Source organism: Thamnophis elegans, chromosome 4, assembly GCF_009769535.1.
Source record: "Thamnophis elegans isolate rThaEle1 chromosome 4, rThaEle1.pri, whole genome shotgun sequence".
Lineage (NCBI taxonomy): Eukaryota > Metazoa > Chordata > Lepidosauria > Squamata > Colubridae > Thamnophis > Thamnophis elegans.
The window spans coordinates 45,777,567-45,801,536 of NC_045544.1; the positions used below are offsets into that span (position 1 = coordinate 45,777,567).

A 23,970-nucleotide genomic window follows, 5' to 3' on the forward strand; every position below is an offset into this window, starting at 1 on the left:
CTCACGATTTGGAGGGGTTCTCCGTTCGCTGACGGCCGGCCCTGGTTGCGAGACTTTGCCCAGTCGGGATGAGTGAAGGCTAGTGACACAGGAAAATCACGTCGGGGTCACCAAATGTAACGTTCCCGTGGTTCGCCCATGAGGCCAATGTTGAGAAAAGACAGGACACGAACTTTCTCGAGATGGAGCGACCCAGATTGGGGGTCTGAGAGCCCCTTTTATTGAGATAGGACAAAGGCAGGAGGAGCAATAGCATGTGAGTAAAAACAGCCTGTAAAAGTACAATTACTAATCTACTGCTCGGTCTATATATGGTCAAATCCTGGACGTCAATGGTAGGGCACATCTCAGAATGTTATGTTATGCACTATCAGGATGTTATGGCGTTTTAGGAGTTTGTTTTCTCCTGTGTGATTCAGCGTGGCTCTGCAAGCCCTAGTATGAACTAGGCCATGGGGGACACACACCTACACAAGGAACTATATTACAACAGACTTTACTTGTTGGAAGGTCACAAAATGGGATCACATGACCCCAGGACACTGCAACCATCATAAATACAAGTCAGTTCCAAGCTAAATTTTGATCACAGGAATGCTGCAAGTCATAAGCGTGAAAAACAATCACGTCACTTCTTCAGTGCTGCTGTAACTTGAACGGTCCACTAAATGAACTGTTGTAAGTCAAGGACTACATGTATCTGAACAGGATTACCATTTACCATATTTCTATCATAAAGAGTGCCTCTTCCTGCTTAGATATAATGCTCTTGAGATTTTAAGCAGGGGCTGGCCAGAAAGATGGGTATCTGTCAATCAAGATAAGCCAGGTCAGGAAAGAAACACAATAAATAGTAGAACTCCACTCTATTGATATGACTATAACAACATCTTGATTGTGTCTCCCCTTCCTTCCCTCTTATATGAAAAGGAGTCAATGCAGCGTAAGTTTTGGTTTCTTTCTCCTGCTCTTGTTTTCCAGGCTAAGGTAACATTTTGCTAACAGCTGCTGCTTATTCTCTCCAAGGTGATTTCTATGGCTCCCTCCACCATCATATGTGCTACCTTATCTCAAAATGCTTTTTTTTTAGAATACGCATCTTTTTTTTCAAAGTGCATTTTTTCATAATAAATTGAAGTTTCAATCATAAGAGTTCTTTTCATTTTTTCTTTGCACGTTGGAATCTCTGCCTTTTCCTGCAATAAAGACAAACTTGCCACTGTGTCCTCCTGAGATAAGGTCCCTTGATATACCTTTAAAGGATTGTAATTGGAAACCTGAAATAAAGTGAACAGCTCAGATGATTGCAAGAATAAACATATGTTGCATATTAAACAAATAAAAACTGATGCTGATGGAAAAGTGAATTTCTTTGATCAAGGATTATATATTTGCATTAGTAAGGTCTAATTCACCAATATAACCTAAGAAAACGTGCTAAACTATGATTTAAACCCACAGCAGGTTATATGGCCTGGTTCATACTAGGGGTTAGCTGTAGCGGTAGAATAGACACCTCAGGTAAATAAACATTACATATTGGAATGAGCACTGAAATATATTTATTTCACACAAAAAAAGGTTTGTTTAGATCTTAGAAATTGTCCAATCTTGCAAAATTCTAACAGTCCTCCAAGATGTTGGAGTTCCCATTTGGAATTTTTCACAATTAAAAAAGTGGAATTTGAGGAAACCATCAAAAACAAAGGGAAACCAGGCCTTAAAGGAATGCTCAAACAACAATTAATTGCAAGGCTTGGAGAACTCCACTAGAGTCCATGTTCTTACACAATTTAATGTAGAGAAAATGGATAGATTATGGCTTTTTCTAGCAGTTATTCTACATTTAATAAACCTAATCAAAATAAGGATTTACCCAAATGTAACTTTTAGATTATGTAACTTCTCTGCAAAATCTTGCTTAATCTTATTTATCTTTCAACTATCTAAACATAAGCCACAAACTTTCAGGCATCTTTATTATCTTTGCAGAAAATTATATGGGTGAAAATATATGCCTAGCTTTTATATAGAGTAGCATTTTTCATTCTTACCATCAGTGTTGCAAAATCTTTAGCATATTTTGATCACTACTCTTGTTGAGAATTAATAAGACTATTATATGACTTATTTGATTTATATTACATATGTTTACTCACATCATAGGGCTGTATAGCTTGTCCTCTCACAAAGCATATAATGAACTGAATTAATGCAAGTGCATGCTAAAATTGCACGACATTAGCCAGATTCACTTAAATTACATGCTGAGCCACAAATTAGGCAGCCTCATTTAGCCAACATCTTGGCAACCAGACCATGTGCTTCCTTAGAAATTCAATTGTAATAAAATCAATAGTCTTTCTTAAACTTTTTAAATGACTAATAGAAAAAAGATTTACTATTGTCAATTAGAGTATGGTTCAGGTGAAGTGGATATACTTGTCTCTCTGTGCGTACGGTTTGTATATATATTTTAATTTAATCCTAATTCTAAATAAGTATTATGTATGTATGTATGTATGTATGTATGTATGTATGTATTGTTATATTTGTGCTGATAAATAAATAAAGGGAGACTAGTATAGATTCTATTTCAAGCTATTTAGCTCTCATCAGCTAGCCATACCTTGCTGGGAATCGAACCTGTGCTCTATTGCCTCTTAGGCAGATGTGTTAACCATTGAGCTACAGAGCTCGACTCCTTATCAGCCAGGCCAGGGTGAAAGGTATATATTAAAGTCACAACCCCTGGTATGCCCAAATATGGGAGGAAGGTCCACACTTCCATTCTCTGTCCTTCGGCTCGTCACAAGAGACCATCCAGACAGAAACCCAATATTTTTTACGGTTGCCTTTTTGTTACATTTGTTATCTTTATGCTGATTAAAGGGAGACTAGTATAGATCTATTCAAGCTATTAGCTCTCATCAGCTAGCCATACCCTTGCTGGGAATTGAACCTGTGCTCTATTGCCTCTAAGGCAGATTGGTAACCATTGAGCTACAGGGCTCAACTCCTTATCAGCCAGGCCAGGGTGAAAGGTATATATTTAAAGTCACAACCCCTGGTATGCCAAATATGGGAGGAAGGTCACACACACACACCACACACACCCACACACGTATGTATGTATGTATGTATTGTATGTATGGATGTTTAACATATGCATTGTTTTATTGGAGTCTGCCAGCATAATCACATTGGTGATATGGATGGCTCTGTAAATCTGATAAATTATAAATAATAACAGAGCCAAGGTGGCGCAGTGGTTAATGCAGCACTGCAGGCTACTGCTAGATCAGCAGGTCAGCGTTTCAAATCTCACCGGCTCAGGGTGGACTCAGCCTTCCATCCTTCCGAGGTGGTAAAATGAGGACCCAGATTGTTGGGGGCAATATGCTGACTCTCTGTAAACCGCTTAGAGAGGCCTGAAAGGCCTATGAAGCGGTATATAAGTCTACTGCTATTGCTATTGCTATCTGTTTTACCATTTGTGAAATAAGTCTGTTCCTCTAGTAAAATGCTAATGAAGAGCTTCTTTATCTAAGAGCAGGAAATAAAGAAGGGTGGGGCAATTGGATAGAATTTGAGTTTATCTAATTTACCACTGAGTTGATAAAAGAACAAGAAACAGATGCTGATAGCTTTGGTGACAATTTTGTCATCATTACACTTGGGTGGAAATTTGTTGATATACTTCTCTATTACAATGAATATTCTATTACTATGCACACAGTATGCATAAATAGCAGTTAAAGCCTTAATTGTTTATAATCTAGGATTGTAATGTTCTGAATAGATGAAAGTGTAGTATCACCAGCAAATTTCTACAATTAACTTTTAAAAAAACTATACTGTTAAAACTGAAGGTTTACAGAAAGAGCAATGAATGCCGTCCTTAAAATTTTATTGCAATATGTCTTGACATTTATTACATATTTGTTTTAAAAGGCCAAAACAAATATCCATTTGTGGTTTTCACCTGTTATTTTACACTTATAACCACACTATAACCCATCTTAATGAAAAGTAATATAAAAATTTGCAAAGTCTTAACAACACAACACGCTTAAACAAGTCAGTTAAAGACATATGTTCTAACAGATTAACAGAGTTGGAAGGGAACTTGTAGGTAATCTAGTCCAAACCCCGCTCAAGCAGCAGACTCTACATCATTTCTGACAAATGGCAGTCCAGTCTCTTCTTAAAAGCTTCTAGTGATAAAGCTCTCACAACTTCTGAAGGCAACTTCTGTTCCATTGGTTGATTGTTCTGTCAGAAAATTTCTCCTTATTTCCATTTCGTAGTGGTCTCGTGTGTACAACCTAACTAATCTTGGATAGTTTTAACCATTTGTTTGTGTGTTTCGCCTTCTTCGATGAATCGATTCCAATGAAAGGCAAGCTGCAATCGGAAGCCCGACTCGCAAGAAGGCAGTTCGGAAGAAAGGCTTGTCGCCCAAAACAAGCATGGCGGCGACGGCGACTGTTTCCCTCATCCCCGCCCATACGAGACGGGAGGAGGAGGAACGAGTGGGCCCGGCGATACAAGGAAGGGAGCGGGCGGTTTTGAAGCCGCCCGCGAGCAGCTGCCTCCCCAGCGGCCGGCCAAACGAGCTCAGAGCCGGCGGTGAGACCATGAGCCGTAACGGCGGCGAAGCGCTAGGGAAGCTTCTGAAGGCGCAGGCCTTCCGCTTGCCCGGCCGCCACGGTTACGCAGTAGAATTTTCGCCGTACCTGCCGGGGCGTTTGGCCTGCGCTACCTCGCAGTACTATGGGATTGCAGGTGAAACAGCGGCAGGTGGCGCGTGCGCAGTGGCGTCGTCGTCGGCAGCAATTCTGTTGCCTTGACTATCTGGTCGCGTCCAAAGGGTGTTGGAGAGAGAGGAGGACGGGCTTGTGTGGGGCAGACTCGTCCTGTAAACGGCAGGGCTCCTATAGGCTCCAGTATGCCTGCCTGTTTGAAGGGCTTTCACCGAGATAATGACCTGGTTTGGATAGAAGCCACCGCCCCATTTCCCGACCATTCTTAGGGTTCACGGGATTTACTTATGTGAATTTACTTAAAATGAGTTTTGCCCCATTTTATTACCTTTCTTGCCGCAGTTGTTAAGTGAACCACTGCAGTAGTAATATGATTGTTAAGTGAATCTGTTTGCAAATGCTAGGATTTTTGCAGCTTAGATTGCATTTAACCGAGCTGATAAAAGTTTACTTGGAACAGACGTACACACATGCTCTTGGTGATCCCAAATTAATTGGTAGTCTTCAAGTGTGATGTGCACACTTCAGGGCCGTATTTTTTAAAAAAACAAACTAGCTCAAGAGATCACAAAAAAACGGGGGGGGGGGGGGAGAAGGGCTTGCGAAAGCCAAGATGCTGTAGACACTCTTCACATGGGAAGGGAGTGCTGAGGCTTTCCTGGGTGAGTGCTGTCAGGTTACACCCAGTTGTGAAGGCCAAATATGGCTTTTTCAGGCTCGTACCTAGGCACAAATCGAGACAGGAGGATCATTTTATTACAATTTATCAGAGTATTCAGACAAAAGGCATTCCTCATTCAAAGAGGGAACCCGATCTTTAGCTTACATCCCCTTTTATAGTTAACATAACAAAGACATCTGAAAGAGGAAAGTTGATTGGACAGGGTAATAGCATACATGTTTATTAAAATGAGGTCTGAAAGGGAATAAATTGTAAAGAGAAAGGTTGTTTTAAAGTTCACAAAAGAGATAAGCCAGACCCCAATTTGTAGTCTCAAGCTTGTTTATCAGTTTTGTTGTTATTGCAAAGTTGTGTTGGACCCATCGCGACCCCATGGACAATGTTTCTCCAGGCCTTCCTATTCTCTATCATCCTCTGGAGTCCATTTAAGCTCAGGCCTAGTGCTTCAGTGACTCCATCCAGCCACCTCATTCTCTGTCATCCCCTTCTTCTTTTGCCCTCAATCTTTCCCAACATTAGGCTCTTCTCCAGTGAGTCCTTCCTTCTCATTTGGTGGCCAAAGTATTTGAGTTTCATCTTCAGGATCTGGCCTTCCAAAGAGCAGTCAGGGTTGATCTCCTCTAGGACTGATCAGTTTGATTGCCTTGCAGTCCAAGGGACTCACAGGAGTCTTCTCCAGCACCATAATTCAAAGGTCTCAATTCTTTGACGCTCAACCTTTCTTATGGTCCAACTTTCACAGCCAAACATTGCAACTGGGAAATGTCCTGTATGATTGACAAAATTGATTAGTAACATAAATTTGGGCTCAATTGTTATCATAAATTGAGGACTATCTGTATGTCTCTCTGTAAATTTAGTAGTGAAAATGTTTTTTCCCTGCTAGTTAATTATGTTTGTTAGTATAGGTAGGCCTTGATTTACAACCACAATTGAGCCCAATATTTCTCTAAGTGAGACACTTAAGTGAGTTTTGCCCCATTTTATTACCTTTCTTGCCACAGTTGTTAAGTGAACCACTGCAGTAGTAATATGATTGTTAAGTGAATCTGGCTTCCCCATTGACTTTGCTTGTCAAAGGTGATCACATGATCCTGGAACACTGCAGTCGTCATTAATATGAGTCAGTTGCCAAGCGTCTGAAATTTGATCATGTGAACATGGGGATGGCGTAGCAGCCGTAAGCGTGAAAAACAATTATAAGTCACTTTTTTGAGTGCCCTTGTAACTCCGAATGGTCAGTAAACGAGTGGTTGTAAGTCAAGGACTGCCTGTATTGCACCTGGAATAAATCTCCAAAGATAACAAAAATGCCTTAGGAAAAAGGCATTCCCACATATGACATCTGAATGGTGTGCTTGAGGCCACAATCCAAAAAGTGGGCAGTACAAGGATGAAAAGAGGGGATGGGGAATCATTTTTATTGAATTAAAATTAAATAGTTAATATGTAGTTCCTGTTATATATTTAGTCATTTTCTCCCAGTCATGGTGACATTTGAATAATGTTCAAATGGGAACACACATGAAACATTCAGGTTTGCATGCAACTATGGGGTCTTTTAGGTTGCATTTCCATTTTACATGGAATCAGTATACAATTAGCCATCCAGTACAGTTACACCAGTATATGATAGTCATTAAAGCTATATGTCACCCTTTTGCCCAGTATCTTGACCAGATACTGCAAGAATTCATGACATGCTACTTTATTGTTGTGAGGTATAAAACAGGATCTTGAAAGTCAGTCAGTTTTCCGTTGCCTTCTCTTTCACCAAACAGAATCAAAGCAAGTCTTATTTTGAGTTTTTTTTCTTTCTCATTATTTTCACATTTCAAGGACTCATTTGTGATTTCTTTTCCCTTAATTATATTTGATCATTCCTTCCATAAGGTCATCTCTACATTATTTTAAACTATATCTGAAGTTAATTGTGGCCATTATATTTTTGTACCCTAAAGTCAAAAATCTCTTCAAACATTTATTTGAAAGTGCTTCCTACTTCCTTTTCCCATCTCAAGTTTTCAAAATGGTTCTTGAAATGTACAACTTTTGAAGGCAGTAAAAGGTAATACTGATTTTGCTTAACAATCCATGCTATAGAGATATATTTTTATATTTAGTCTTTGGAAGCTTAATAACAGTAAAATTCACCGGAATGTAACCTGTACATCTTTTGGGAAAAGAAGATGGCAGAGCACATACTTTGTATATAACATCTTCAGTTAAAAAAATTAAATTGTAAGTAATGAAAAAGACCTCTCATACCCTAAAAAAGCATTGCCAGTTAGAGTAGCAATTCTATGTTAAGTAGATATACCGTATATACTCGAGTATAGGCCGACCCGAATATAAGCCGAGGCACCTAATTTTACCACAAAAAAACTGGAAAAGTTATTGACTCGAGTATAAGCCTAGGGTGGGAAATGCAGCAGCTACCGGTAAATTTCAAAAATAAAAATAGATACCAATAATGTTTTTGAATATTTATTTCAAAGAAAAACAGTAAACTAGCGGTGTATTCAATGAAATACTTCACTCACCTCATGATGCTGATGTCCCGCTGTGATGATGATGTCCCGTGCAGCCGCGGGAGCGATGTCCCGCCTCCTATGACACACGGCACAGTGATTCCTATCATTGGATCACTGTACCAGAGGAGGTGGGACATCGCTATGTGGCTGCTTGCCATAACAAGGAGGAGGTGGGACATCGTTGCAGAGCGGCAGGAGGGGGAGGAAGGGGAATCGTAAGACAGCCCTGCATTACATTAGAACGTGAGGAGGGGGGATGGTGCGGTGCGCGCTGCGCGTCAAACTGACACAGAGGGAGGGGAAACTCACAGGGGCACTGGGCCATTCACGAGTGTCACCCAGCGGCATGGCCCCGCCCCTTTTTCTCCTCCATTTCGGGCAAATTTTTCACTGACTCGAGTATAAGCCGAGGCGGCTTTTTTCAGCCCAAAAAGTGGGCTGAAAAACTAGGCTTATACTCGAGTATATACAGTAATTTGACAAGGCTGTAAGGTAGGCTTCAGTGTTTCTAAAAAAGGTTCCCAAAGTTTATCAGTTTTCAAGAATCTTAGTCTAATTTAGTCCGTATTATATTGTAAAGCAGGGATGTCAAACGGATGTCCTGTGGGCTGGATCCATCACACGCAGGCCACGACCACCCCAGCTCCGCAAAGGCAAAAAACATCACGATACATCGCGATATGTCACGTAACGCAATCGAGTTTGACATCCATGTGTAAACCATTGTTTTCAGTGTTGTTTTTATTATCTTCAATTTTAGGTTGTGGAACTCTAGTGGTATTGGAACAAAATGAAGCTGGACTTCATCTTTTCAGGAGGTACTTTGTTTTTGTTTTTAAATAAAAATAATTATTGCATAATCTTGTGCTTTTGTAATTAGATATTCTGATGTAGCTTTATTAAATAGTGTAACTGTATCAAAAGCACATATGCTGCTAAATTCTGGTGTATTGATTTAATAGAGTAGTTGTTCTGACCTGGCCTTTGCAGAAGCAAGAAAAAGACTCCCCACAAAGAAAAAACCCTCTTTAATTACTGGGAAATAACTGCAATCACCAATAGAAAGTCCAGGCAAGAGTCCTGCAAGGAGTTAATTGAAGCAATAATCCTTATCAGCTTGTTATGATAAATGCAAGGTTGTGAGCTCCCAGCCTGAAGGCTGCAAATTAAGTCAGAGAAATAGACAAACTTCAGTTCTGGCAGGGCAGTCTTTGTCCCACGAAACACACAAGGAGCAAACTCTCTAGAAATACAAACGGTTGTCTGCTACAACCACCCCTCCCTTTTCCTCTGATTTATTTCCCGGCCAGAGAGGGCCCAGTAAGCATCCATGTTTGTTTTGCTTCCTGAGATGACTCATTGTCCTCCATTGTTCACCTCTCCTATCTGCTCTGCACATACGTACATCTAGAACAGCCCCCAGCTGTTCTTCTTCCTCACTCATCTCTGACTCCAAAGGCAGCTGCCTTTCTGGATGGCCCTGGCTCTATCTCTGCTTCTGAGCATCCATCAGAGCCTTTCCCAGGCTCCAGAACTGGCCCAAGTTCTTTCCCAACCTCCTCATCATCCGAGTCTGCCGCTAGCTCTGCTGGCAGCTGGCGAGCCACAACAGTAGTATTGAATAAAAAGGGGTTGAAAGAAGTATTGACAATAGAACAGTTCAGAATCCTTTAAAGCCTCAAGCTGACAGTATTTTTAGGAAGTAAAAACTTCCTAAAACAAGTAGAATTTTTTTAGATGCAACACAGATTTATATCCTCTAAATTTTATTCAGTTTAGTGGTTTGCTGCAATCTTGGAAAATTACTAATGACTACATTTTTGTTATGCATGAAAATATTCACGTATTTGCCAGCTCCAAATTTTGTCTCAAACTCCAATGGTGGAACAGTTCCATTGGTCCTCAGCCCCAAATATGAATGTTAATTCAGAAATCATCATGTCTTTTTTTGTTTTTTGTTTTACAGACATTTCTTTATAGGACAGAATTCTTTCTATACAAGAATATTATTTGAACAGGGAGGGAATGTAGTTTTTTTCTAGTTTTCTAAGGACTTTCTGATTACAGCATATTGTTTTGCTGAAATATATTGTAAAACAATTTGGGGGATGGAATGGGGTTTTTTTTTTTTTTTATTCAACAGTTTTTCTCTTCCAAGGACAAAGACAGTAAACACCTATTGGATCTTTGAAAGTACAATATTACTTGGTGATTTAGAAATATTGGGAATGTCTTTTACCTTTACTTTAACTGTATAGGTGTTAATTTAACAAAAAAGAAAATGGCTCTTCATTTTCTGTTACTTGCATTTATCCTTTCTTGTAGAGGGATGTTTATAACACACACATACACCAAACCAGTGATGTGCGGTGAGTTTAATGGCTAGTGAGGCAAGCGAGCAAAGCTGCCCTGCCGGCCCGGCACTATGTCCAACATAGAGGCGGATGCCCGGGCGGCAGGGCGGATTTTGCCCGCTTTCAAGAAAGCTTTCCTGGAAGCTTTGCAGGGAAACCCTGCAAGCCCCGGGAAGGAACGGAGCAGGGTCGGGGGCTGCCTGGGGAGCCCCTGCGTGGGTCGCGAGAGGCGTGGAGGGGATGGAGGAATGTGGAGGGGACCGTGGAGCTGGAGGAAGAGGAGGAGGAGAGGGGGAAGAAGAAGAGGAAGACTCTGGAATTGGCTCGCCCGTCTGTCCGTTGGGTGGCTCAAGCATTGCGCTCCGTCTGCCTGGCCGCTGGCTGCCTGCCTGCCTGGCTGCGATTGCGGAGTCCCATTGGGCAGGGACGGCGCTGACCTGGAGCTGGATTTGACAGGCGGGTGACGCAAAGCAGGGGAAGTGACAGGCGCGGTGAGTGAAAGCAAGCAGCCAGCCAGGTAGATGCTCCGGAGTGCCTCCTCCGGGGGTTGGTGATGTCTGCGGGGCTCGGATGGGAAAGATGCGTGCTCCCCCCGACCCCAAGTCCTTGTCGTCTGCCAGCATGCAAACCTCTTTTACAAACAACCTCGCTATTAGGACAAGCAGGGCGCCACAATCTTCCCTACCACCCTTGGTGATCAGTCTTCCAAGCGGTCGTTTGCCCCGATCTGCAAGGACGAACAGCGAGTCAGGCTGCAATGAACAGCTAGTTTCGGACGAAGTGACAGGCGGCGGGACAAGTTTTCTCGCCTTCTCCTCCAGAGGGCACTTTTTAAAGAGGCTTTTTAAACAGTTAAGCACTGAAGCAGAGTCATCCACTGGGGACTCTTGGCAGCAACTACCTCAGCCTTTTTCCTTTACATTTTTTTCTTTTCATGATGACAGTTGTGAGGCTTTGCCTCCCCTGCCTCCCTGACTTGCACATCCCTGCCCCAAACCCATAAAACAAAAACCAACTGAAGAGAAAAAAAGGAAATTGAACCACTTCCCTACTTGAAGATTCTTCTTCATAAAAAAACATTGTACTGAAACTTGCCTACATTGATTCCAGAAAAAGGCAAATAAATAAATAAATCCTACAACATTAAATTCTGCTAAAAAATAAAAACTGTCAACAAACACTTAAAAAAATCTATCAATTCCCGATATCGTTTATGGTTAGTAAGTGACAGTGATGTGTAAAACGGACTGCCACAATAATGTTCCTGCAAAATGATATGCATTCAGAAGATAGGACATTTAGGAGAAGAAGGCGGGGCTTAGCAGTGAGAGACGGAGTTTCAGGCTATTCCTGAAACTCCCCTATTCCGAAGGAATTTTGGATGGGTCATTGGACCCTAGCTGTCCCGAGAAAGACAGTGAAAGGTGAGGGGAGATCCAGTGACCTCAGAGCCGTTCGCAAAGTCTCGGGGGGGGGGGGGCTTGGAAATTAACCCCTCCTGCCAACTCTTTCTGGATTAGCTGTATGCTAACTGAAACTGCAGGTTGCCCCTAAGAATGGTCCTAAGTGGATTCAACTGGTAAGCTGATTTTATTACTCAAAGAGAGACGGTCCGCACTAACTCTAAGCTAATTGAACCAAAGAACGGAAGAATTTATCGGTGAATGGGTTTTTTTTTTTAATGGATTTATGGCCGGTGGTTACCCTATTTCTTAAACGCTTCAAGGAATTCTCAACATTCCCCCCCTGACTCTTTCTAAGTGGGTTGTAAAGCTAACCTTCTACTAATTAGCCCTTCACGATCTGACCTTTTATTGCTTGGCTGTGTTGGTCTAAGATCAGATAAGATCGCACAGCTCCCAGTGTGTTTTTACTTGCAAATACCTTAGAGTCTCTAACTGCGACACAAACATGGCGTCGAATTATATTCCTAAGGGCTCACTTCCAATTCTTTTTTCCGCATTTCGAAAGCTGTTTGATTCATTTCAAAGATTTGAAAAAAAATTGGATTATTTGACTTTAAAATATGAAGGAAAAGGTGAGAACGTTGAATGTTTGAATGTTCCTGAAATACAAATGGAAATGTGAGCAATGACGTCTGGTCTATCTCAGAGGAAGAAAGGAATGCCATGCTGGAAAGGGGGGGAGCTATAAAGAAGATTCATTTTAAGAGACAGAGCGCAGGAGAAATTCCACCCTTGAGAATTAAAGTCAATTTGAAAAGTTTTACAAGCCTGTGACAACATTATTATCTCATCAGAGACATCCTGAGCAAAAGGTGCGAAGATATCCCTGTTTGGACTTGCTTATAAAAACATTTGGTAAATCTATTCAATGAATGGGCAATAGGACTGAGAAGGTTTGTTATTGGAGAGACATAGGCTGACAGATGGAAGAATACAACTTAAAATTAGCTAAATCTAATTACTCTTATTTGTAATAGATAAGCTGAATATAATTGATATTGGATAGTAATGTATATAATGTGGAGTTGATATGATAAATAATAATTGGATATGAGAAAGGAAGGTTGGAAATATTTTTGGGCTATATAAAGGGTTATTAATCACATAATTATCTACTAAAATAAAATAAAATATATACAGTTAAATGTTAATTAATATGGGGGAAATGTTATGATATACGATACAACTACATAAAGAAGGGAGAATGATAATAAATTATATTGCATGGAAGATGGAATTTTTGGTATTAAATATTATGAATGTTCAGCTAAAATAGGATATGAGGATTGATGTCAATAGAGGATTTTACAAACAAAGTAAATGAAATGTCAGCATGGTGGTTATGGATTAACTCTTTGGCATAGTTAAGGTTGAAGGATGTTTAAATAACTGTAGTTTAACTAGAAGTGGAGATATAATGATGTAAATATGGTAAACATTTGAGTTAAGATATTTGAATTAATATGAATTAATGGAAGAGATTGCACCAAAACATGTTGTAACCAGCTGATATACTTTTTTAAATAATATATACCTGTGTTGTTGTTGTTTTTTTTTTTTTCCTCCCTGCCTTGTCTTTTGTTCTTTTGTCTTTTTTTTTTTGAGTCTTTTTTGTTTTTGTTTTTTTGTTTTGATTTTTTTCTTTTCCCACTGGTGTGGGCATGTATTGTCAAGAGTATTATTATTACAATATTTTTAAATAATAATTACAGTCAAATGAAAATGGATATATGACAATGGTGATATGTATGAATATCTGAGTTAAAATACTTGAGTAATATGAGTTATGTTTGTTGACTGTGGAGGAGATGTACCAAAGTTTATTTGTGACTGACTGATACATTTTCTATAACATGTAAAGAAGATGTTGTACTTGTTTTAAATGAAATTAAAATTTTTTTAAATAATAATAAAAAAAGAAGATAGGAACTTAATTCCTCAGTAAACAAGGTGATGTCTATTCCCTTCAACTTGTGTTATCAATCAACATTTCTGAGTTGGGTTGAGTTTTTAGCCTTGGCAATATAGCTCCTTTTACTACTTTGAACATGTGCCTGTTACTTGTCCCAGCTTCTGACAACGTAGCAGTTTGAAAGCATGTAAAAATGCAAGTAGAAAAATAGGGGACCACCTTAGGGGGAAGGTAACAATGTTCTATGCACTTTGGCATTTAGTCATGCTGACTGCATGAGCACGGAGACGTCTTCGGACAGTGCTGGCTCTTTGGCTTTGAAATGGAGATGAGCACTGCCTCCTAGAGTCAGGAACAACTAGCACATGTGTGTGAGGGGAACTTTACCTTTACCTTAATCTGTAAGTAAACAGCATGAAATGAAATCTCTTTGTTTAAAATAATTTACATCGCCATCTTAGCAGAATCTTTTTTTTTCTCCCCTCCCTCCCCGTTCTGGGAAGTGATAATATCTCTATTTATTAATCTTTCAAAACTATCATTTATACTAACAAAACTACATTGTTTCAAATTCTTTAATCTTAAATGCTAAACTGTTTTATATTATTTTTGAAGCTCTAAAGATTTTTCTAAAAATTTCAGCTTTATAACTAAAATCAATTCTAATACATCTTTTTAAACTTCCTTTTAGCATACAGTATTTACTTTTACATTCACTTTCAGTAATAATTTGCAAAATTTAAGAATTATTCAAGCATATATAAAAGAAAAAAGAATAACCAATTTTCAGTTCCATTTTATAAGCCCAAAAGAATGCATTTAACTTTCTTTTAATTACCTGTGTTAAACCAATAGAAAATACATCCTTACTTCTATTAGCCTATTAAATTTAAGTCACTCCTTCCAGCTTGTTCTCATAAAGTAAAATCTTTTTCTTCTTTGGAATATCTATTAAAGAAATATTTTTTCTCAAAAGATTCTCCAATATGATTTTTAAAACAAATATTTTGACATTGTCAGTTTCCATTTCATTTTTGAAGTGGAAATCCCAAATGTATTGTCTTAAGGAGCATAGTTTTTATTTGCAACTTTTCTTATTTCAGTTGCACTAGGGGACTTATAATTGTAATGGGCTTGTAATTATATCATCTTCATAATAGGCACTGTTCGCATCAGATTTATATTCCAGTTAGGTTCTTTTCATTATCAAATTCTTATGCAGTGGTTCGATAACTCTGCACTTGGCTGTATCTCTGGATTACTCATCTATCTTACTTACTTTAATTTGTTTCTCTTGCTCCTCTTTCATGACATTTTTCAAACATAGTTGATCTATAAGATGAATTTTGCTTAAATACTCCTTCAAAATAATTTTTGCAATTTTTTTCTAGTTTTGTTGCCTTTAATGTCTTCTTATATTGCTTCATCTTCTTCTGTTCTCAGCTCCCTCTTGTGGTCAAAGAAATATACATTAAAAAAAAGCTTTTTGTAGATGAACTGGTACTTCTGGCCAATCAGTATCCATTAAAATTGGAAGATTTCAGCGTCCCATAACAAAAAATCCAAAAGTGCAAATTATAATTCCAAACATAAAATAAAAGGGACAAATTCATGAAAATGGAGATATTAAACAATAACTTTCAATGTTTATGTTTCTCCATCAAAATAAGAAAGAAAAAAGTACTCCAAGCTTCCTTATTTCAGCTCACCTATGGCAACCCTCCTTATTGTTCAATAATAACAATCTCCCAGAATGGTGCAGATTTCAAAAAGGTGAAACAGACTGTAATTGAATTAGTAAGGATAATAAGCAAAGGGTTTAAAAAATGAAAGACATGGCTAACTGTCCATTTGAAAAATACATTCGAAAACAATTACTTTTTTTTAACAACGAAGTGGTTACAGCCCCACCTCCCAACTTATCTGACTACTTCCAAGTACTGGTTCAGAGTCTCCTTGCAAACTATTACTTTATGGAGGATCTTATGGTGGTGATTCATGGAGAAGAGAGTCATAAAACCTGAAATTGAAAAATGTGAAAAATTGAAAAACCTTTGGTCAGTTGGCTATCTTCATTGGAAACCTTGCAAATGAAATTTACAGCTATTTGAAAAGAAATGATTTATTCCTTGTAGAAAAAAAAAGATTCTCCAAAAATTTAAGAGGAATGAAGGAATAGTTATTGATCAACAAATTGATTTTAAAGAATTTGAGAAAAAGAACACATTTCTTTATGAATAGATTTTAAAAAAAGCATTTGATTCTGTAGCTGTATTGAAAAATATCTCAAAATTTTGGAGTTAGTACAACATTCAACCATTTATGAATAATTCATAAAGTTTTGGTGATCAAAGTTGATCACTAATAGAGAAGAATTATAAATTGATATCAAATGTGGAATTTTTCAAGGAGACTCATTATCACCTTTACTCTCTATACATCAGTGGCCCCACTGACAATGAGCTTGAATAAGATAAACTATGGATATGAACTTCATGAAAAGTTAGATCTATTTATTTCTAGCAGACTTAATTTTTAAAATGCTAAATGTTAAAAGTGGGTCATAATCCTCCCCCTCCCACACATTCATTGTTTAAGCAAGAAAGCTGAGGATTGAATATGTGAAGATTCCTGTCTTTTCATAATTCCTGTGTAAAATGAGTTAGCTGAGTGAATGTAGCTCAGTGAAATATGACTTGCTAAAATTCATTCCAGGTTCTCCCAGGCCCACATCATCATATTTGTTGTGTGAGATGTAATGTTTGTTTTGAGATTGTGTGTTGTGGTGAACCTAGCAATTATATAAAATTTTTATCATTAAATAGTACCCAGTTATCTTAAATGATATATTCTTGTCATGAATTAATATATTCACTTTTGGTTTAGTTTTGACTGGAATGATGGTCTATTTGATGTGACGTGGAGTGAAAACAATGAGCATGTGCTGGTCACGTCTAGTGGAGATGGATCTTTACAAATCTGGGATTCTGAAAAACCTTCAGGTCCTGTTGCAAGTCTATAAGGAACACACTCAGAGGTATAATTAAATATTGTCCCTTTTTTCTAGAACAAGATAGACTCTTCAAAAAGGAACCTTTGTAGTTTAATCAATAAAACAGTAGTTGAAATTTAGAAATACCAGAACCTTCTTTCACTTCTATTGAATTGAATAATCTCTTATTTATCCTGCTGTTGCTTTTGTTTATTTATTCTGTTTATTTTTTCTTTATTAAAATGTTTTTTTATAATACCTGTTGGAGAAAATTAATGACATTCTGAAAAACAAACAAGCAGAACTTCCTTTGAAAATTGCAATGTTCTGTCCACTGTTCTGTCCAATGTTCTGTATATGATCCTTACAAATCTTGCATCCCTGTTTGAATAGCAATTTTGTATCATTGACATCAATGGAATGATTTTTGAGTATTATGTAACATATGATTCTGTTCTATTGTGGAAAAAATGGAAAGGTTCATTTGGGATTTTTTGTTTAAGTGTTACAGTAACTATAGAAACACTTCAAAAGGTTGTCTTATCTAGAATTAGACTATTTTTTTCTTTTTCCAGGAAGGTTGTGGTATTTATATTGTCTGAACTTCTGCCATATAAAATAAGTTATTTATTATTGGCTTCCTATACATAACTTTCTTTACTCTGCAGAATTTGTAAGTTTATCACTTGTAGAACTGTACTGATCCCCCCCCCCCCAAGATTAATAAGAGAAGCTAACATAAAAATGTATTCATTGTCTTTGTAGCAAAGTCAGAATCTTAAAATAGCCAAAATTTGAAACAATCCAAGTATACCTTTTCTGGAGGTCTGCAAAATGTTTTGAGACCAACTTGTTCTAACTTCATAATTTTCATAATTCTAAGGGTAGACTACTATGGTGAGATTTGAATAGTCTGTTCCTCCACTGGAATATCTTTTGTCATTTTGTGATAGAAGTAGGGCATTTCAAAGTCCAGTTAATTAGCCTCAAGCATTTCACACATTTCTTGCCTTCTATTTTCTTATTTTACAGGCTACACATTTTATTATGAAAAATTTAAGGCCTGTCTGTGGACTTTCTCCATGTGGCAGTTTTTGTTTCTACCAGCACCAAAGCTGTTGCATTTTTTCCCCACTAAAGAGTGAAACGGGCTTAACATCCTCAATTGATAAAGTAGTATTTTTCCTTTTATTTGAATATTTTTTGAATTTTCATGCTCAAGGTCTTTAAAATCTGTTAGGCATTGTCACCCAGAGCCTTTGATGAAAGTCAGTGACTTGAAAACAAAAGCAATAGGAAACAGATTGGTTTATGATTATCAAAGTTTTGGATAGAGCGTTAGCAGAGATTGATTTTAACCATTGCCCTGTGCTAGTGATTGCCTCAACTGATTCAGAGAGCTCTTTGTAGTAGCCTAACCTATTTCCCTCTACGGAGTTATGTCAGATGAGGCCACTGCATCCTCCTCCATCAAGGAAAACGCAGAGTAGTAGGAAGGTGTTGTAAGGAGTGAATAAGCATTAACCAAGTGCATTATATTTCCTAAAGGTCTCATATGGCATATACACTCTTCTTTAGGGAAAAAATATATGTTGAAGAAATCAGCCTAAAAGAGTATGGAGGGTAGCAGTGGTTGGGAGAAGAGGCTTTGGGCAGGGTGATGAGTTTTTTGAGTGAAGGTTGGTTTTCGAGTAGAGGTTTCCCATCGTAGTGTGTAAAACACACATGCACACGTGCGCGCGCGCACACATACACACACACACACACACATCTTTGAGTCAGTGTGATTCCTGACCATTGCCCGGAGAAGTCCCTTCGGTTTCTTGTAGGTTTTTCGCAAGTGGGCTGAAAGAGAAGGACTGGCCCAAATCACCTATTTGGTTTTAGTATCTGATGGGGGACTAGAAGCCACAGTCTCTGATTTCTAGACTGCGGGGCTGTAAAAATCCTTTTAAAGGGCTACTTCACAGGTATAGTTGCAAAAGAAATGATTTGGAATACTAATGTATTTTTCCAGACATGAGTGGCTGCTTCATAAGCTGCTTCCAATTGTTGTGGCATGCCTGTACATGGGCAAAACACTTTATTTTACAGGGGAAAAGGCAGGGAAGGAACTTCTCTGGGCATTTTGCCCATCCAATCAAAAGCAAGGAGTTAGTTGATGCAGATAAACTTAAAATAAGCAATATAAGTATTTGAGGTGGTTCCTGTCCTACAGTAACTATGTTAAACAGGAATCATATATTCTGCAGGATATTTTGTTGTAACTCATCAGGGTTAGCTCTTATCAAGAGGTTCACAAGCAGTGAGTGCCATCAGGTTTTGCTCTATTACCGTAGTATTTTGAAATATATGTTCAGTTGTTGAAAATTAAATAGTCTGACTCCTTTACAATATTAGAAGTTTTGTTTTATAGTCATAGTTTATTAATTGATTAGTCTTATGGCCATATCTAAGAAAATAAAATAAAGTTAAACCAGAATCTGCTCCCAGGATAAAAGAACATTGTTTTGTTTTGGGCAGCCTAGTTAATTGATAAAATGATAAAATACCACTCTATCAATAATATATTTAAAAAGCTGTCACACCATACTAAAACTAATTGGATCCTGTTTGGAAGCCGCATTTATCTTTTAGTAAACTTAAATAGTCCTTGGGCTTGTGTAATTTTTCCATGCTACACCAATTGTAGATGAGTATCTGAACTGGGATATTTCCAGTGGTAACCTAGTTTTTATTACAGGGACTGGTTTTCTCTGCAGATGATCTTCTTTGCACAGTGGATAGAGTACTAGAAAAATAGAAAAGAAATGTGCGAATCCAAGAATAGCTGGCAGTGTTTGGATCAATGCTTTTAAAAACTATAACTGAGGGAGTAGCAGGTAATAAAATGGACCCATTCTTCTGAGCAAAAATAATTCTTGAAATATTATTGAAAACTACAGTTGACTGGGTCTTAATTTTCTATCTTAGGAAGAAAAGTGAAGGTAAAGACTACAGCTATTATATGCTGCAATAAATAAAAGGATATGCCAACCAGTCACACACACATTGCCTATACAGACACACAAACATCTATGTTATGTATATACAAATATATTTTAGTATAAATGCACATGCATGCATAAACATTTTATGTCTCACAATCATATAGCTAATAAATTATTGTGTACCTTTATAAATTGTGGGTTATTAATATGCATGTGTATTAAAAGAGAAGTGTTTTATTTTTGGTTATTGGTTTTCATTTTTTCAGTCTTCAACCTTGATATATCTTCCTCTTACACAGTATATCCAGTATATTCTTTCAGTAGCAGGACAGGAAATATGCTCTATTTATGGCTTATCCAATGTGTGCTAGCAAGCTAAAGTGTATCTAATATTTACAGGTCTGTAGTGTTGACTGGAGTCAAACCAGAGGAGATCAGTTAATAGTATCTGGATCATGGGATCAACAGCAAAACTGGTATGTGTGTACTGCAGGTTACTTAAATTGCATATTGGTTTGACATTCTAAATTAACATTCTCAACATGATTTCTGTTCTTTCTGACGTGCTTTCTTTTGTTTAAATTAGTATTAGTTAAAAATAAGACAATTAAAGTTGCTTTATAATTACAATAGTTTCTGAATTAATTTGATCAAGTGGGAAGAATCACAGGATGTATTCTTTCTTTCCATAATAAAACTGCAATTGATCAAGACTTGCATATGCAGGACTTCCGGGGGCGTGGCCTGTTGCCGAGGAGGGCGCCACCGAGCTCCTCAGAGATCTGGTCTGTATATCTAAATAAGATCATAGATAGCACCCCTTTTTGGCTAAGAAAGGGGCAGGGAGGATAGCTCCGTAGGCTAGGGTCTATTCGTAAGCCACAGCCTTTTTCTTTTTTGGCTGTGGAAAGAGATTAGATCCAGCCGAAGCGGAGCGTTTATCTCCAGCCATTTCTTCTCAGCTGCCTTTTTTTTTTTGGCAGCCCCAGACAGGCTAGCCCCCCCAGGACAAAACAAAGTTTTTTCAAGCTAGAATTGATACGGGCGGGTCCCACCCCTGTGAGATTATGCTTTTATTACTATCGTAAATACCAGCACCATTCGTCTTAGAGACTTCTTTGTCTAAATAGACCTCAAAATGGCGATTTCTCTCCGTGGATGATTGATGTACTTAGCCGGTTTTATCTTCCTGCAGACTGCTCCTTAACAAAATAAACTCTTCTTCTTTTGAAATAGAGGGGAGCGAAGCTCTGCTTACTTGTTTATTTATTATGGCACCCAAGTCAAAGAAGCGTCTTGCTACAAATGTGTCTAAAGAATTTAAAGAATCTTATTGGAAACACAGCCTTTGTCTCCTATGCCCTCTGCTGGAGAACTTTTAACACAGGAATATCTCTTTAAAATGCTTAATGCTTTAAGAAAGAAATTAGGGAATTTGTATTGGAATTATATGATGATTTAAAATCTAAAGTTAATCAAATGAAGGCGAATACGTTTGCAGCCGTGTCTGCCCTGACAGATTACTCTGCTGAAATGGAGAACAAATTGGAAAGTCTGGAGAAGGCTAACTCTAATTTGACTACCAATATTCAAATTTTACAACAAGAAATTAGAGATAACGAAAAACAGCTTATGATGATAAATTTTAATAGGAAGGCATCTGCGATAAGAGTCAGAGGATTCCGTGAAAAGGAGCAAGAGAATTTGAAACAGACCTTTGCTGAAGCCTTCAGCCATGCGCTGGGAAGCCCGGGACTTAACTTTGACTGGCAAATTCGGAAAATCTATCGCCAGAACTCATTGATAGCGGCACAGCGACAGCTCCCGAGGGACATAATTACATTTCTCTACAAAAGAATCTAGAAATGTGATTGTGCAAAAGCTTCATAATAACAGTTTCCGAGTTGACGGCCAGGACCTGATTGTTTTCAAAGATATTCCTTTTCAGATGCTGAAAGCAAGAAGGGATTACGCCTTTTTAACTAAGGAGCTTAGGAGTCAACAGATTCGATACAGATGGGAGGCCCCTGCCGGTATCACGGTTACATTTGAGAATCAAAGATTTCGTCTTAACTCTGTTTCGGAGGCTCAAGATTTCTATTGTAGGATTCTGAAGGCGGGACTTCCTGACTCGCTTGGAAGAGAGGAGAGACAAGCGGAAGGAGAAGGCAAACGGCAGGCCATGTGGCTGCAAGATGGAGGGGGTAGCCCCTTCTCCCTCGGAGAAGCAGAAAAACGGAGATCGAGAATCTAGACATTTCAAAATGCTTGCTAAAGTTGAGGACTGAATGGGGGTTTGAGACCTCTCTCCGGTAGAAAAAGCGGACTAATTTTTATCAGAAGGGAAAGCTGGGTGAAACTACTTTGAGCTAGATTTTAAATTAACGTAGCATAAATTTGATAGTGGTAAACATCAGACAAGCAAGGGATGAGGGTAAAATTCACGTTGTTTAAAGCTTATTAATGACTTTTGCTGAAAGTATTATTTGAATATGTGGAATGATCCATGCTATTTAACTTTTATTTGAAGGGAAAGTTGGTTGAAATCGCTCTGAATTACATTTTAAAACAAATGCTAGTACAAATTTGATAGTGGTAAGGGATGAGGGTAAAATGCATGTGGAATGAACTACGTTATTTGTGGTAAACATCAGACAAGCAAGGGATGAGGGTAAAATTTACGTTGTTTAAAGTTTATTAGAACAGAAAGCCGGTTGGGATTATAAGTGTAAAAAGAATGCGGAATGATTTATGTTGCTTAAACTTTGTTAGAAGGGATTACTTTAAATAGAAGGTTAACTGACTCTTGCTGAAAGTATTATTTGAATATGTGGAATGATCCATGCTACTTAACTTTCATTTGAAGGGAAAGTTGGTTGAAATCCCTCTGAGTTATATTTTAAACAAATGCTAGTATAAATTTGATAGTGGTAAATATCAGACAAGTGAGGGATGAGGGTAAAATGCATGTGGAATGAACTACGTTATTTAAATCCTATTAGAAGAGGAAGTCAGTTGGAATTATCTTAAGATAGAAATTGATTCCTGTGTAAAGTAATATTTGATCTACGCTGTTTAATTTTACTAAGAAGGGGATTTTGAATTACTGTTTGAAAAGGGGGTAAAGAAAGATCACTTACGCTGTTTAAATTTTACCAGAAGGGAAAGTTTGATTACTTGTCTGTAAAGTTATATTTGAATATATGGCATGAACCACGCTGCTTACATTTTATTGGAAGGGATCATGAGGTTTAGGAAGAGGAACGGGAGAATCTACAGAAGGTTGGGGTAAATAGTAAAGAAGTAAGAGACGAGAATAAAATATAGATAGAATGATTTATACTATTTAAGTATAGATAAAGATAGGGGGCTGAGATCAACACAAAGAGTGGTTTCTTTTCTTTTCTTTTTTTTTCTTTTTTCTCTTTTCTCTTTTCTTTCTCTTTTTTTTTTTTTTTCTTTTCTCTGTTTTTTTTTTTCTTTTGATATATTACTTTTATTTTTTAATCCATATGTATACAAGATATTTTAGACAGAAGGTAGTGCCAGGTGTGGGCCCTGGGAAGTCGGGAGGATTAGGGATGGGGATTTGTGGGGGTGGGGTGGGGGGGTGTTAACATAGTCTTAATAAGAACAAGAATGTATTTATATACGGTGGTTTTTTTGTTTTTTTTTTTTCCTTTTTTCCCTTTTTTTATTTCTTTTTTTCCTTGGTTCATTTTACTTTTATGAGTTGTGTTTCCTTTTTATTTGTTCGTTTTATTCCCTTTTTCTTTTTTTTTTCTTTTTTTATAGTAAATACCCTGTATATAAATGATTGCAAATGGAATGTGAAAATTGAATAAAATATACTTAAAACAGAAGAATTTTTATTATATAGCATTCATTTTGACATGTTAAAATAAAGACTTGCATATGCAATTGTTCTTTAAATTATTAATCCATGGCAGTTGATAGTTGAAAGTACAGGTAGCTCTTGACTTATGACTAGTTGCTGAGTGACCAATCAAAGTTATAATGAGCCATGGTGGTACACTGGTTAGAGTGCAGTGGTTAGATTGCAGTACTGCAGGCTACTTCTGCTGGCTGCTGGTTGCCTGCAATTTGGCAGTTCAAATCTCACCAGGCTGAAGGTTGACTCAGCCTTCCATCCTTCCAATGTAGGTAAAATGAGGACCCAAATTGTTGGGGCAATATGCTGACTCTGTAAACTGCTTAGAGAGGGCTGTAAAGCACTGTGAAGCAGTATATAAGTCTAAGTCCACGGGGGAGCT

At 37.9% G+C, this 23,970-nt stretch overlaps 1 protein-coding gene across 1 annotated transcript in view; it reads left to right on the forward strand.

The window, feature by feature from the left end:
- Nucleotides 1-4,226: 4,226 nt before the first annotated feature.
- The window catches only part of PEX7 (peroxisomal biogenesis factor 7), a 69,908-nt gene continuing 50,164 nt past the window's right edge, over nucleotides 4,227-23,970 (forward strand). Inside the window, 6 exon segments of the mRNA XM_032217015.1 lie at nucleotides 4,227-4,788; nucleotides 8,743-8,800; nucleotides 16,601-16,721; nucleotides 16,723-16,751; nucleotides 19,017-19,025; nucleotides 20,104-20,176. Of these exon segments, the coding sequence (XP_032072906.1) occupies nucleotides 4,473-4,788; nucleotides 8,743-8,800; nucleotides 16,601-16,721; nucleotides 16,723-16,751; nucleotides 19,017-19,025; nucleotides 20,104-20,176 (606 nt within the window). The 5' untranslated portion in view covers nucleotides 4,227-4,472.